This window comes from Populus trichocarpa, chromosome 12, assembly GCF_000002775.5.
Source record: "Populus trichocarpa isolate Nisqually-1 chromosome 12, P.trichocarpa_v4.1, whole genome shotgun sequence".
In the NCBI taxonomy this organism is placed as follows: Eukaryota; Viridiplantae; Streptophyta; class Magnoliopsida; order Malpighiales; family Salicaceae; genus Populus; species Populus trichocarpa.
Window position 1 is genome coordinate 2,372,006 of NC_037296.2, and position 15,804 is coordinate 2,387,809.

The 15,804-nt window shown below is 33.7% G+C and overlaps 3 protein-coding genes, 1 long non-coding RNA gene and 1 other non-coding gene across 6 annotated transcripts; 3 read left to right on the forward strand and 2 right to left on the reverse strand.

Moving 5' to 3' along the window:
* Window positions 1-3,996: 3,996 nt before the first annotated feature.
* LOC7464314 (homeobox-leucine zipper protein ATHB-12) lies at window positions 3,997-4,960 on the forward strand. Its single transcript, XM_002317777.4, has 2 exons — window positions 3,997-4,483; window positions 4,566-4,960. Exons 1-2 carry the CDS (start codon window positions 4,019-4,021, stop codon window positions 4,899-4,901), a joined length of 801 nt encoding a protein of 266 aa, XP_002317813.2. The 5' UTR covers window positions 3,997-4,018; the 3' UTR covers window positions 4,902-4,960.
* Window positions 4,961-5,568: 608 nt separating this feature from the next.
* On the forward strand, window positions 5,569-5,648 carry TRNAL-UAG (transfer RNA leucine (anticodon UAG)). Its single transcript has one exon. It is a non-coding gene; the product is annotated as a tRNA-Leu (tRNA).
* A 74-nt stretch (window positions 5,649-5,722) lies between these two features.
* Window positions 5,723-12,122, forward strand: LOC7496434 (uncharacterized). 2 transcript variants are annotated; one of them, XR_008056996.1, is made up of 2 exons: window positions 5,723-7,611; window positions 11,705-12,122. It is a non-coding gene; the product is annotated as an uncharacterized LOC7496434 (long non-coding RNA). The 2 variants fall into 2 exon arrangements; XR_002977169.2 differs by lacking the exon at window positions 11,705-12,122 and adding an exon at window positions 8,503-8,911.
* On the reverse strand, window positions 9,011-10,394 carry LOC127904115 (NAC domain-containing protein 86-like). The gene is made up of 3 exons (XM_052446103.1): window positions 10,148-10,394; window positions 9,247-9,524; window positions 9,011-9,150 (listed from the first exon to the last, which is right to left on the reverse strand). Exons 1-3 carry the CDS (start codon window positions 10,326-10,328, stop codon window positions 9,094-9,096), a joined length of 516 nt encoding a protein of 171 aa, XP_052302063.1. The 5' UTR covers window positions 10,329-10,394; the 3' UTR covers window positions 9,011-9,093.
* Window positions 12,123-14,229: 2,107 nt separating the features above from the next.
* LOC127904102 (NAC domain-containing protein 86-like) lies at window positions 14,230-15,412 on the reverse strand. Its single transcript, XM_052446051.1, has 3 exons — window positions 15,232-15,412; window positions 14,381-14,658; window positions 14,230-14,286 (listed from the first exon to the last, which is right to left on the reverse strand). Exons 1-3 carry the CDS (start codon window positions 15,410-15,412, stop codon window positions 14,230-14,232), a joined length of 516 nt encoding a protein of 171 aa, XP_052302011.1.
* Between the last annotated feature and the right edge of the window lie 392 nt (window positions 15,413-15,804).

The window sequence follows — 15,804 nt, forward strand, 5'->3', positions numbered from 1 at the left end:
TTCAAATTTAATCACAAGGATAAATGTAGATTGATTGACTAATTATGCATTTATATATGTTAGAAGTGGGAATTACTTATAATCCTAGAAGACATGAGTGTGTTAGCTTTTTTCTCTTTTTAGGGCTGCTATCCTCACCATTATTAGAAAAAAAAATGATTCAATAATTTTTTTTTGGTTGTTTAAAAATATATATTTTAAAAATTATAAATTATTGTTTTTTTTAAATAACTAAAATTTTATAAAAAAGTTTATAGTGGGATCAATATTATATAAAATTATGGTGTATATTGATTAACCAAATATTTTTATATCTATGGTTAAAGCAAAACATAATTTTTACTTGAAATCCTAAATATAGTTTTAAAACCTAGAACTTAACTCACTCGAGATTAATATGTATTAGACTAATTTTAAAAAAGATAAAAAAAAAATAAAAATTCACAAAACTGAATCAAAATATTAAAATTGATTCAAAATGATCTAACAACTCAATCAAAACCTAATTACTCAAATTTTGTATCGAGTTTAAATATTATGATGCAAGCTCTGATAACAAGTCAAACTGCTGGGTAGAAGGACACATGATTATGGAATGCATAGAAATCCACAAATTGTAAACTTCAGCAAGTGAAAATGAACCCGTTTTGTTTAATTAGTTTCCATTTTGAAGAAGTGAGATCATCTGAGGGGAAAGTGCAAACCCTACAAAATTGACAATTGTAAGGATCCATCTTGGCTTGCAAGATTGGTCAAATCCGAAAGGCATCCTGGGAAGCATGACTCCTCCATGCCTATGCATGACACTTCACCAACTACAACACGGAGATGGCATCCTGTGGCTCATGGAGCAAATGCTGTCCTAGTAAATCACAGAGACTGACATATCATGAATCAGTTGCGTGGATAAAATATTGTGCTTTTAGTGGCCTACCGCAGTTTTGAAACGCGGTTGGCCACATATATAGACAAACACAGAGCTATGCATAGTACTATTGCATACATCATCTCCTAACGCCGAAACCCCAGTCGAAAACGAGATGCGTCTCTAAAAATAAATGGTATGATTGGCTATTAATGTGAAACTTGTTCATAACTTGTAGGCAAACTTCCTTCGAGAGCTTTTTAGAGGTTAAAAAAAATAACATCTCGAGGAAACATTTTATTATGAGCAACCATTGATGATAGTGCTAGAAAATCTTGTTCTAAACCTTTTATTATGCACATTTTAGCGCAATTTATAAGGCCGATGGACTGCAACAAAAAGATTTTACTTCCAAACAAGACCTAAATATGAAGGACATTTACCCCAAAAGCAAGAAATATCCCGTGATTAATAAATCAATAGTAAATAAATTATAATTAGTAGTATAAGTTCCACACACACACACACACTCATGTATGAATCATAGAGAAACAATGTATCTAGCTATTTTTGTGTCACTAGCACTGTAACCAGAAACTAAAACCTAAAAAAGATGTTAGAACCTTTGCTTCTAATAGGAAATTCATATTCAAGAATTGAATGTGGAAAACTATTTCTTTCTTTTTTCTTCCTTAGTATGTCTTGACCTTAATTCTAATTACTCATATTGTACATGTGATCAGAAATATCTTAGAAGGATATTGCAGCTAACTAATTAGAATATTTGTAACCAAGATAAAACTTTTAAAAAAGAATAATGGAACCTTGGATGCTAATAAAAAAATCGTATTCAATAATATATTAATGAGGTAAGTATTTTTATATATATAAAAAAAACAACCAAATAGGACATAAAATTATTCTACATATAATATTAAACATTGAATACATATACAAGGACTAACTGGTATTATAAAAACTTCAATTATTGTCTTATCAAACTTGATGCATTCTCATCATGAACACTATCCATCCATCAATGCCTGCCCCCTCCATATGTTTGTGAACGTGAAACCACATCACTGAAAATATCATAAGGAACAATATCTGGATGATGGTCAAACTTAGTAAATGCCACATTTTGTTTGAACTTTCTTCTTATATAATCATGTAGAGCCATTGACGTTACAACAATTTAAACCTGTGTCTTATATGAAAATATTGATATATTCTGTAAAATTCTTCATTTTTTTTTTCAAACCCTAAAAGTTCGCTCTATTACACATTATATTGAAGAATGAACCCGATTGAATAACTCCTCCCAACTTTGTGGATGCCCTCTATGATAAAATTCTCGAAGATGATATCTTGTACCTCTATAGGGGCCTAGAAACCAATACTCCTTCGGATAACTAGAGTTAACAACGTAATACTTCCTACATTAATAATTTTTTCTATAAGTTATTTCCAATCACACAACACAAGATAATTTTAATGAAATTTATTACCATTTACATTATTAAACCTTAAGTACCTGTTAATGGTTTTGAAAATTTGATATTAGGATTATCAATGGCTTTAAGAAAAATTCTTGTATTATGTGCGCTACCTTCCCATCCTACCCAAACAAATATAAATTGCATGCCAAAACTACATGCTACCATTACATTCTGCATCGGCACACCTTTTCTAGCAATAAATGTTATTTGATTTTCTTGTGATACACAAGCATGAACATGTGCTCCAATGTTAATTAGATCTATGGTTCCTATAACAAAACAAAACACATAAATTTAGAAAAGAAGAAGAAAAAGGGAATGATTTAGGATAATATTGGAAATTTTAATTACATGAAGTTTTTGAAATGTGAAATTAAAAAAAAAATTACCTTGCAAATGGCGTCAATTATATAGCATGCTGTCAACAATTTCTGGGTTATGAAGTATGGAAACCCAAGAAGAATAGAAGAGGGAGGCAAATCTAGTGTATGATTTTGAGTTTAGAAAGGGATCTAAGCTGTGAATAAGTAATATTTTGGGTGTTTGAATGATTTGTTGATAGAAAAAAAATGAATATAAGATCTAACAATTGAAAAGAGAATTGGTAAGAAAAAAAAAGTTTATGAGGTGAAGAGGCTGAAAGGTAAGAACAATGGAGAGAAATGCACACTAAAGAGAAGGGTTAAAAGATGGATGAGAGAGGAGACAAGTGAAGCAATGACAATCTTATTTTGGATAATAGGAAATTCAACTATCTCATGGAGTGTTAGTGTAAATTAAAATCAAAATATTAAAAAAAAAATATTTGAAATGGTTTGGATGCATAATCTTATTTGTTTTTTTTTTTTCCAAACACAAGGTCATATGACTGCTTAATATGCTTAATATCATAGTTATAAAATAACTTGGTCCGGGGATCGACTCGAGGCAAGTCTCGAGTCTCAGATCGGGAGGGTTAATCCAAATTTGATAATTTTTTTTTAAACAACATTAAAATGATGTCAATTTTTTTAAAAATTAATTAAATATCCAACATGAGGTTTTATTTGGGTTGATCAGGTTGCAGAAGGGTTAATTTCTTACCCTATTTTTTCTTTTGAAATGCATATTTGAAACATTCGGCCATCCATTACACATTTTTTTATTACTAATATTCAAAATTGTGATGCAATTCAAGATATTTTGCTTAACAGTATTAAAAAATTTGATACAATATTTTCAAGAATCAAGATATTGTGCTATCCCATCTCTAAAGAGATATATTATATATAAAAGTGAAAGCAAATTAAAGAAAGTGGCCAATTGAAGAAGGAAGGATGCAATGAACTAGCAATTAAGGTAATTAATGTACACTAGAAATAGTAGGTTTCCTCTTTTTGATTAAGAAGTCATCAAGAACAACAAATGTCTGTCTGAACACGTGGCAGCCCTACAACACTTTCCGTTTCTATTCCTGCTAACTACAAAAAAAAAAAAAAGGCAGGCATCCAAAACCTGCAATAGGAGGGAAAGAAACAGAAAACGATGTGCATGCATATCCATAAGGCACAAGAGGGTGAAAGGCATACGATATCTAACCTCATTGGTTAGATATCCTGCACACAACAACACTATATACTTTCTTCTTATGCATACAAGTCATATAAATCTCCTCATGGACAGATTCATTCTAACTTATTGCAACATGAGCTATCAAATACTGATAGAGGGAGTTGTGGATTTTGACCAGGCAGTAGCAGGAGATCATGCAGAAGCAGCTGAAAGTTTTGCCTGTGTTGATGATGATGATCATCAGCAGCAGCTAGAACAAATTTCAAGGAGGAAGAAGAAGAAGAAGAAGGGAAGCAAGATGAATACTAGGAGGTTTAGTGATGAACAGGTTAGGTCACTAGAGTCGATGTTTGAGTCAGAGACAAAGCTGGAGCCCAGAAAGAAGATGCAACTAGCAAGAGAACTCGGGCTGCAGCCTCGTCAGGTTGCTATATGGTTTCAGAACAGAAGAGCTAGGTGGAAGACAAAACAGATGGAGCAAAAGTACAAGACTTTGAAAGCTAGTTATGACAACTTAGCCTCAAGTTATGAGTCCTTGAAGAATGAAAGAGAGTCCTTACTTTTACAGGTACAGACCATTTTTTTTACTTCAGATTTTTTTTTCTTCATCTTCTCAACCATCATTTTACCTCTTTCTTTTCCTTCAACAGTTGCAGACGGTAAGTAATCAGCTTGGCAACCCTTGTAAGGGGTTGGAAAGATGTGACAGAGGCATTGATGAAGTTCTTCATGATGGAATCACCAACCTTGAGGTTGAAGCGCAGCAAGGACAAGACAACAGTACTATAATGGCCAACGTGTGTGATGATATGAGCATGGGAAATGGACATTCTGGTGATCAAGGACAAGGATTTCTCTATACGGGTTCCCCAGAATACAGTGATGGGACATTAGCATCAGCCTATGAGAAATGCTACAGCACTGATTCAGGGGCCCCGTTTGATCTATCATGGAACAATTCGTATTGTTTTAGTTTCAGGAGTTGATAAAAATATATTTAAATAATTTCAAGACAATTAAAATTATTGGATATCTGTTTGGTGAATAGTTTCTTAGCCGCAGCACAAGTTGCCATATTGCACATTAATGTCAATCAAGCACGTATCCATTTGTTTCAACTCTTGCAATGATTTATGCCATTCAATCAAAGTAGCGTAGCTTCTTCATACACAACTTTGAAATACAAGTTTAGGGACTTGAGAGGCAATAGAGAGCTAGTAAAACCTGTGGATCGTAGATTATATTGTTTGGTTTAATCATAATTATTCAATCTGGTATTATCTAACGGGTTGATAATGAGAAACTACTTGTGATCCAGAGCTTGATTTATATCAAATTTCAATTTGAATCGAGAAAAAAATATTATGAATAAATTCAATTAATCCAAAAAATTTAATCGTAATTCAATTAGTCTCTCAAACCCGATTTAAATAATCAAAATCAATAAATTAAAAAAATAACCAAGTAACTCTTAAACATTTTTTGGTTCAGACCTGGCTGAATATGACAGCTATGATTTTAACAAATGGTATAGGAATTCAAGGGGCGGCCATATCCATAAATATATATGATCAACTCAATATTTGTGACGGATGAGAATTTGGACATTCACAAACTAGTTTTATATAAAATTAGAACAGTTCAAGCATAAAAGACAGTTTGGCCGAGTGGTCTAAGGCGCCAGATTTAGGCTCTGGTCCGAAAGGGCGTGGGTTCAAATCCCACAGCTGTCAATATTCTTTATGTTTTTCCTTACATATTTCTAGCTCCTGCTATGTTTAATATGGTCCCTGTACTATTTTTTCTTCATTTATGTCCACCCTTGCATTCCACTACGACAAGGGATATTCTTGGGTTAAATTACTCGTCAATGGAGATAAATTTTTTTGGTAAGAGCACTATATTTTGTCCTATAATTTCCCATTCAATTTAAAAATAATACCATTTTATTACTTACTTACCTAATGTCAAATGTCCAATGAAAAGGCTTAACAACCACCTACCTAGCAAAGCTCTTTCAACCGTACCGCTTCCCTTCTTGCCAGAAGACTCTGCAAGAAAGCAGCCTAAACAGAGCAACATGGCATTCTCAAGTTCTACAACAAGTTACCACCAGCCTATTTCGGCTGTTTTAACTCTTCAAACCAAACTTCCCTTCCATCTTTCCCTTTCAAGCCACTCAAATTCCCTCCACTCTGGCCCTGGCAGAAGGTGAAGATGGACCCACTCACTGTGTCTCCAATGGGGTTTGGAACATGGGCCTGGGCCAACAAGCTTTTTTGGGGGTACCAAGAATCAATGGACGCTTATCTTCAACACACTTTTAACTTGGCTGTTGATATGGTATCAATCGTTTTGATATACTGCTGATTCTTATGGAACTGGCAGGTTAAATGGCCAAAGTGAAAAGCTACTTGGCAAGTTCTTACAAGAATTTCCTGGTTGGTATGTTTTCTTGGTTCCATTTGTTCACTAAATCATTCAGGATTCTATTCAATTGCTATAATTTTGAGCCTTTTTGCTTAATATCTGAGAAAATTCTATTCTTCTTGGTCCCACGATGAGTATTGAATGCAAGAAAGATCTGTGTAGATTGACGTATCTACAGTTGATTTCAATCTTCATTGTTAGGATCACACTATCTGATAAAGAGAATAATCATAGAAACAATCACGCGTATACACTTACACTTTGTAAATCTTCGTGGTTCGGCTATGCTTACGTCTACAAGAGAGCAAAGAGGATAGATTTTCACCATATCGGAACAGTAAAAGTTTGGAGAACTCTCAACCCTTCTCCCAAGCACTTCCAATTTGGCTTCCTGGAGAAAAATGCCTGACATCCTTGAGCCTAAAATTCAAGCCATACTCAACAAATATCTATTGTTTTGTTGCCCTGTTGATCAACTTATGAATGATTCCATATCCACTTGATCTCTAGACTTTTCATAATTTGAATAGTGATATTGACAAGTCATATATAACTATTTGTTGTGAAAATAAGATAAATGAAGTTAGAATATAGATTCTTTATCCTGTGATGAGATTTGAATCCTGCTTTTCATGGTCAGAGATGGGGAAAGAATCTTTGTTTTGACTGTCACAAATTTTTTACTAATGACTTTTCGTTCATGAATTCATAGGAAAGCAGACATGAAATGACAAATTTTTTACTAATGGCTTTTCGTTCATGACTTCTATTTAGGCAAATTCTTCCTAGATTGGAGCCTTTATTGAACTTCTTAAGAGAAATTGCACAAAAAAGGAGTAATCCTTTTTAGTAATTGCTTCTTATCTATGCCTAATGGAAAATTCATGATTCCGGGGGATCGGAGAATTTGTGAGTAGATTTATGAATCGGTAACAGGATTAATTTGGAGAAAACAATGTATCAACATAATAAGGAAACAATTGATCAGTTACCGCTTCATATGTTTGCTAGTTGAGTTCCTTTCTCTAATGCCATCCATTCCAAAGCAACAATAGCTGCCTTTTGCAAGGCTTTGTGTTAGCAGGTTGCGATATACTGGTGCAACTGCAAAGGTGCTATTCCAATTCATGGAGTTAAGACAGTAAAGCAAGCAGAGGAAAACTTGGCTGCCCTTTGTTGGCGCCTGAGTTCTGATGAGTTGCTTCAGTTAAACTACGCAGCAAGCAAGTATCCTAAGAACATGATCCAAAACATTTTACAGACAAGGTATGTGTTGTATTCGACCTCAAAATTGTTGTTTTTATTTTTCCTTGTTAGTTCTATATCAAATAATGTGTAAAAAAACTAAAAAAAAGAAAAAGCTCAATCCAAATGGACAGTTGGCTCAAACAACAGAACAGGTCTATACACCTTCGGCTCTGCCTAGCTTCTGGAAAAGATCCATGTTCTAGGGTTCAGGCTTGGGATTTCAGGCCGTAATCAACACAAAACATAATCCAAGCATATCCTTTCAGAAAAGTACATATATTGAACATTAAGATCAGTAGTCTCAATTTTCTTCTCTGGATTGGCTAGGTAAGTTTGCTTGCAGGCTTGCTGTCTCCATATCATTGAGCACTTCAAAAGAAAATTTGCCTCTCAGTTTCCCCAGGATTTGTTCACATGAATTTGACAACTTTAACAGTTAAAGCCTCTTATCCAACCCTTTCTCCATCTGTCATTGGAGGCAGCATTATTATCTTTAGGGGAACAAGAAGAGGCATTTCTTGATATGTTTTCTTTCTTAATTACTATTTCCTGCTAACTGATACTCCTAGGGAATACTAGGATGAGTTCAAGCTCTCAAAGTAGAGAATTATGAATTCATGATCCTTGTAAAAACTATACAGGAACAGTTCCTGAAACATGAAACGGATAGCAGTTTATTAAAATCAGGTCCTGGAGAAAACAAATGCCGAGATTCTTCAACCTTGCTTGCTTTAGATGATTGAGCACCTAATAAGAATTTAGCATTCATTTGTTTGTAAGATTTAAAACATAAGCATACACAACACATTCTATTCATGCATAAAGATCACATATTCATGGTTACAGAATTCTGGAGTGCAGATGCATTTCTTCTCCACTTCCCTAATCTTTTTTTTTTTAAATCTGCAGAATCCGCTGAGATCAGTTCACTGAGTATGAAAGTTTAGAATTTGTGCGCCTTGCCGTTTATTAGTTTTTTGTTCATTAGGAGGTTCGTTGGCCCTCCCCTTCCTAAATCCCTCCTGTAAGCAGGATTTTGCAGCGAGTGACTTTACCAGCTAGCTAGCTGTCACCCACCTTAAACTATTTGTTATGCTGAACCAGTTTGAACTTCTCTTTATTTAAGCACATAGCTTATTGTAAGTAGAACGCAGTCCTTTCCATGGATAATGTCAGAGTTGAAGCAACTCAAAAAGACAAAGTGTATGAGAGGTCATTGTCGCTGTCATTCTATCAAATTCTAGATTCACCAATTGTAACTGAACAATTTAGTGTCTACCCACATAAAATTTGTTCCAAAAGAATTTGTTACTCATTAGTTCCTTATTGTAACTGAAAACTTAACATAAATATAAACTTGGAATGTAGGAAAAGAATATAAAAGATTGTTCCTAAACTAATAAGAGAGCATTGGCAGGCTCATTCCTTTAACAAGCTTGCTGGGATTTCAATTTTTCCTCTCTTGTGCTTCTTTCTATCCACTTCTTAATTGACTTGCTCCTACCATTCAGGTTCAGGTTGCACTCGAGAAATTTTGCATGCAACAAGGTTTTCTATCTGAACATTAATGTAAAGCATCATTAGACGAATTGAAGTGTACTTCCTGAAACAGATGCATTGAAATACGGTGTAGATTCATGTGAATTATACTACCTTTTCTCGAGTGCTACGGTCGTTGTTGTTAATTGGAACAAACTCAGGATTGACTCTGAACTCCTCTACCATCCATTCAGTTTCAGTTCCATTAGGTGAGCTTCCTTGATAGAAATTCAGAGTCTTTACATAACCAACAACTTTTCCCTCCCATGTGATCGGGCCAGCACCTTCGGGATCGATTGCATAGTAGCCACCATCTAGTGCAATAATGTTATCATCCTTGCTTCTAGTTGAAAAGAAAAACCACTCGTTGGGCACCCCGCCCTTAAAATCATCTAAATATTCATGACACAAGTTAGATTTTAAAGCATATAACTTAATCATGTAATGTAAATTATGTTGACTTCGTTCATGCTGAAGTTGCAACTAATTAATTAATGGTGGAAACATGCATGATAGTGTAATGGGAAACATTAGAAGATCAACTAGAAGTATAACAGATAAGCACTAGCAGTTTAGTGTTAAGACTAAAACATCCTAATCAAACTAATACTCCAGCATAATCTAATCTAATGTCCAGCTATGTGGCATGCAATTGGTTGTTTGGTGATTTCATATACATGGGTCATTGGAGAGTCAAACCGCCAAACCATAAACATGTCTTAAGATAGTGTTTGGTTATTGACTCGAGAGAAAAAGTTGAGACAGAGCGGACATGTTCATGTTCCCGTAATCGTGTTTTGTTTTGAAAGGAAATAAATTCACTTTAAAATAATTTTTTATCTGGTATCTATCTTACCCCTTCTTCAACTAAACATGTTTAGCTCTGTTTTGTATACCTCACTTTTGACTTTTGTGATTGAAGATGTTAAAGCTTCATTAACTATAACCAAACATGCATGGTCAATCACGTGTCAAAAAAATTAAATTAAAAAACAATGATATAAAAAAAACTTACCCAAGGGGAGTTTATCAGGGCTTGATGCATATACATCAGTGGTGGTAATAACATCAGCAGGAAGTTGTTGGCCCAGAATTTTTCTCTTCAAATAATAAACAATAAGATCATCATTATCAGGGCTAAATTTGTAGCCAGCAAGGAGAACTGGCACGTTCAAAGCTTGTCCGCCGCTAGCCATTGAGATATTTCGACAAACTATATAAAGAGAAGGAGTGTGATTGCAATAAGAAAAACGAAGTACTAGTCAATAAAGTAATGATTTGTGCATGGCAGAGTTGTGTATATATAGAGACTGGAATTGAGTTGGCTCCAATTTGCATGAGTAAATAAATCCTGATGCTACAATTTAGTATTTTTCTTGTTCTGTTTGATTAGTTCACCCACTGTTAAGCGGGATTCTACCAGGAAAAAGAAAAAGGGCTCAAGCTGTTCGGATTTTGAAGGAACTAAATTCCTACTCCAAAATAGGAAAAGGAAAAATAAGAGGATGGTTTGTGATTTTATAATTCTAGACGTGATGAACCCTCACTCCTTTCTTTAGAGCATGCTCAAGTAAAGTTGATACTCATAATATGCAATGTACAGATAAGAGGCTTTATATGTGGCAGAAACAGTGTTTTGAAGTCAGCAACTCAACCTGGCAGAACTAGGTCTCTGAGCTGAGGGATTTTGAGTTATAATTAGAATCAATTATGTTAGTTTATATCTTAGATTAGATTAGGCTTATCTTTTTTAGTTATATTCAATTAAATTACCTATTAGGCTAGGAAGTAAAACTATATAAATAGTCAAATAAAAAAAAAATGAAATCCAACACCTTCAGAAATTTTCTGAAGGACATGTGATACAATTGGGATTGTAGAAACTGAAGGTATTGAGCATTCAAGTGAAGATACACAACTAAATCACTAGATGGGGATCTGATCTATGTAAACTATATAGATAGCCTAATATATATTTTTATGAACTAGTAGCACAACCTAGACTCAAGAAAAAGTTTGATCGCGGTAGATTGAGTTAGCATCTTAAAATAAAGATAGACTATGTGGATGACTTAATATATGTTTTTATAGACCAATGAAACATGTGTAGACCCAAAAATAGATTTGATCGTACTAGATTGGGTTACCATCTTAAAATAGAAATAACTGGAAATCCAACTATTGATTTGAGCTCAAATTTGTTTAGGTGATGCTACAAACAATTTTTCTATTGGTCTATTGAATCTCTTGGGATTAGGAATTAGACCTATAATGTTGTTTAGAATAATTTTATTATTTTTTCTATGTTTTTTTTTTTGAATTTATTGTTTAATTCAGATTTTTGTTTTAATTCCTTGGTGCTTTCCGATTTCTAATTGCTTCCTGGTACAGATAGGTTTTCTGACCTATATAAAAACTTTAAGGAGATATACTTCAATAGTTCTATTTTCAGATAAATAAATTTTGAATTTTGAATTTATATCTACAACTCTTTTTACTCATTAAATTTGTTGTGTTTTCTATGTTGTTGTTCTTATACCTTCCGTCTGCATCATCAACATGTGTACTAAAGTATGGAATTGAGGTGAGAGTCTTCCTCCCTGTTCGGTGCTGGCTGTCTCGTTCCTATTCCCAGTCTGCCTCGGGTCGGCATTCTTGCAATACATGAGGACATAAGACCTGAGCAGCTTATGTTTTTCATATCTTGAGGGTGTTATATAGGACCAATTGATTTGAAAAGTCACAGCATTCTGATAGGAGATTGCTTTACTAGTATCAAATATTTTAAGACAAACAAAAGTTGAGAATTATCTTAATAGGATGAACCGCGTGTATATCCCTTGCTTCAACCAAAATTGAGGGAGTTGCATAGATGGAGATTTGACATCATGTTTCTGGTACTGCAGAATTCCATCTCAACTGTATTTACTGATTGAAATGTGCCATTTATCTCTAATCTTTTGGAAAGAAATCTGACTCTGTCATTTTAAGTCCCGATCCCTAAGCTTTCAACAGCGCAAGCAGACCTGCTCAAGCTCAGGTCATCCCAAGATCTTTGATTATTTTTATTATAATATTTATTTAATTTAATTTTTTAGATTTACAAGGATTTGTTTAGTATAGCATCATAATCCTAATTGGATTCTATTATCCATGTAACTTTCAATAAGGAATCCAATCCTTTTTTCTATATATTTCATAGAATTAATATAAATAGAGATGTATTATTTTCTTATTATTAAAGATTATTAAATTTCAGACTTTTCTGAGAAATATCAGATTCAAGCGTCATTTTATCTTGGTATGCTAGCCACAAGCATACCGGTTCACTGCAATTTTTAAATATAAAATTCAAGAACTGAAACTCTTTCATTATTTAACCTTCGGAGGGGAGGGTAGATCAGCCACACTTATGAGGATCAATCAACTTGGGACAATTTCTTGACGTAAACTCACGTAGTTTGGGAGATACTTCTTCAGCATTATCAACAAGACCATTTCTCCCTTCCTGGCATATCTGCAATCTAAGAGTCTCTAGCGTTGAATTAATTAGTCTCGGCAGACACTTCTTTCATCTCATCCAAGGCATTTATGCTCAAGTACTGTCGGAGTATTGGAAGTATCCCATTGATGATGTGACTTTAAGACAATCATAAAGCTTTAGCTCTACCATTTTAGTGAAAGAAGGATCTCCTATCCATGGAGGAAATACCGTGCCACCGTCTGTTGTAACAGAAAGTTTTTCGAGACTTTGATGAGGTCGTAATGAATCGAGGACTTGCAGCTCATCCCTTTCACTTCGTGAATCATCAAAATTATGAGACCATTCAAACACTATTAATTGATTCATTTAACCAATTACATCAATAAAAAAACTCCATAAACATCTGTAACTGTTCTTTACTATGAATTACTCATGAATCTGCAAATTGAAATCCCTGGAGTTGAATAAATAATAAAACTAGAAAAGGCTGCTTCAACCATTTGAAATCTATAGATCTGTGGTCTGCGTAGAAATGTAGTAGCTATTGTATGGAAAATAATCTCTAGAAAATCTTGTAAAAATTTGAACATAATTTAACAATCGAATAAAAAATTATAGTCTTTTTGAATCATCATTTTGGTTTAACGTAACCAAATTTTCTCTTGAACCTAGACTTGTTTCACTGGTCCATAAATACATTTGTTATATCATCCATACTTGACTGCTCAAAATGACCCGTTATTGTAAGCTCGGATATATTTGTCTCCCACCTCTCTAAAAACTTTGGTACATTATGACCTTAATTTTAACTCTATAACTTTTAATTATATAAGTTACAAGTAAATTAATTAATCTTTCAATATGAGATATGGAAGGTTTTATAAAACATACCAACCTAGCATTTTTTAGATTAATTTTTTATTTTTTTATAATTTGTTTTAAACATATTAATATTCTATGTTAAAAAACTTGTGCTGGGGAATAATTTTCAATTATAAGTTTTTAACTCTAAAAGTTAGCAAGCTTTATTTTTAATTTGAACTTAAATATGCATATTAATCCTGATTTTTAAAACAAATTTATGACAAGAATGCATCATTATGAAACTCTGAAAATTATCTTGAAATCTCCAAATGACTTTTCAAAAGAAGGAGAAGAACACCGTGAGCAAAATTTCTTGTTGTAACATGTGTATGAAATGCAACCTGTTTGCCAATTTACAATGCTTGCAAATGGCTAATGTTATGTCCATCCAATGATCAATCAAATGCTTCCCTACCAAGTAAATTTAGTAAACAAAAGAAAGGTTTATGACATGAAACATACAACAGTTTCTTAAAATAAAATGTGGGAAGAAACTACTGCAAAAATTCTGCAGCATTGTCGGCTTGAGAACAAGCAGTGAAAAAAGAATTTGTTATTCATTTAATTCCTTATTGTAACTGAAAACTTAACATAAATATAAATTTCGAAAGTAAGAAAAAAAAATAAAAAGTTGTTCCTAAATTAACTAATAAAAGAGCATTGTTCCTAAACTTATTCCTATAAAAAGCTTGCTGGGATTTCAAATTTTCCTCTCTTGTGCTTCTTTCTTCTTCTTAGTTGACTTGCTCCTACCACTCAGGTTCAGGTTGCACTCGAGAAATTTTGCATGCAACAAGGTTTGCTATCTGAACATCAACAATATATAGCATCACTAGACGAAGTTTACTTCCTAAAACAGATGCATTGAAATAAATAGAAGATTCTTGTGAATTATACTACCTTTTCTTGAGTGCTACGGTCGTTGTTGTTAACTGGAAGAAACTCGGGATTCACTCTGAACTCCTCTACCATCCATTCAGTTTCAGTTCCATTAGGTGAGCTTCCTTGATAGAAATTCAGAGTCTTTACATAACCAACAACTTTTCCCTCCCATGTGATCGGGCCAGCACCCTCGGGATCGATTTCATAGTAGCCACCATCCAGTGCAATAGTGTCATCATCCTTGCTTCTATTTGAAAAGAAAAACCACTCGTTTGCCACCCCACCCTTAAAATCATCTAAATATTCATTACACAAGTTTGATTTTAAAGGATATAACTTAATCATGTAATGTAAATTATGTTGACTTCGTTTATGCTGAAGTTGCAACTAGTTAATTAATGGTGGAAACATGCATGATAGTGTAATGGGAAACATTAGAAGATAGATCAACTAGAAGTATAACAGATGAAGCACAAGCAGTTTAGTGTTAAGACTAAAACATCCTAATTAAACTAATACTCCAGCATAATCTAATCTAATGTCCAGCTATGTGGCATGCAACTGGTTGTTTGGTGATTTCATATAAATTGATCATAAACATGTTTTAAGATAGTGTTTGGTTACTAACTCGGGTGAGAAAGTTGAGATAGAACGGACATGTTCCCTGTTCCTGTGTTTTGAAAAGAAATAAATTCATTTCAAAATTATCTTTTATCTGGTCTCTGTCTAATTAGTCCCTTCAGCCAACCAAACATGTTTACGTATCACTTTTGACTTTTGTGATTTAAGATGTTCAAGCTTAATTAACCAAACATGCATAGTCAATCACGTGTCAAAAAACAATTTTAAAAATGATAAAAAAAACTTACCTAAGGGGAGTTTATCAGGGCTTGAAGCATATACATCAGTGGTGGTAATAACATCAGCAGGAAGTTGTTGGCCCAGAATTTTTCTCTTCAAATAATAAACAATAAGATCATCATTGTAAGGGCTAAATCTGTAGCCAGCAAGGAGAACTGGCACGTTCAAAGCTTGTCCTGCGCTAGCCATTGAGATATTTCGACAAACTATATGTAGATAGAAGAACTGTAATTGTAATAAGAAAAACTAAAATACTAGTCGATAAAGTAATGATTTGTGCACGGCAGGGTAGTGTATATATAGAGACTGGAAATTGAATGGACTCCAGTTTGTATGAGTAAATAAATCTTGATGCTACAATTCAGTATTTTTCCTGTTCCAATTTAATAGAATTCATCCATTGTTAAGCAGGATTCGGTCAGGAAAGGAAAAAAGCTCAAGCGGTTCAGGTCATGAAGGAACTAAAGGCCTACTTCAAAACAAGAAACATTATCAAAAACATTTAGACTAGTGTCAAGAAAAATTCAGCCACCTCGACTATAATATAAAAAAAAGGAAAAAAAAAACGAGAATTTTCCCAT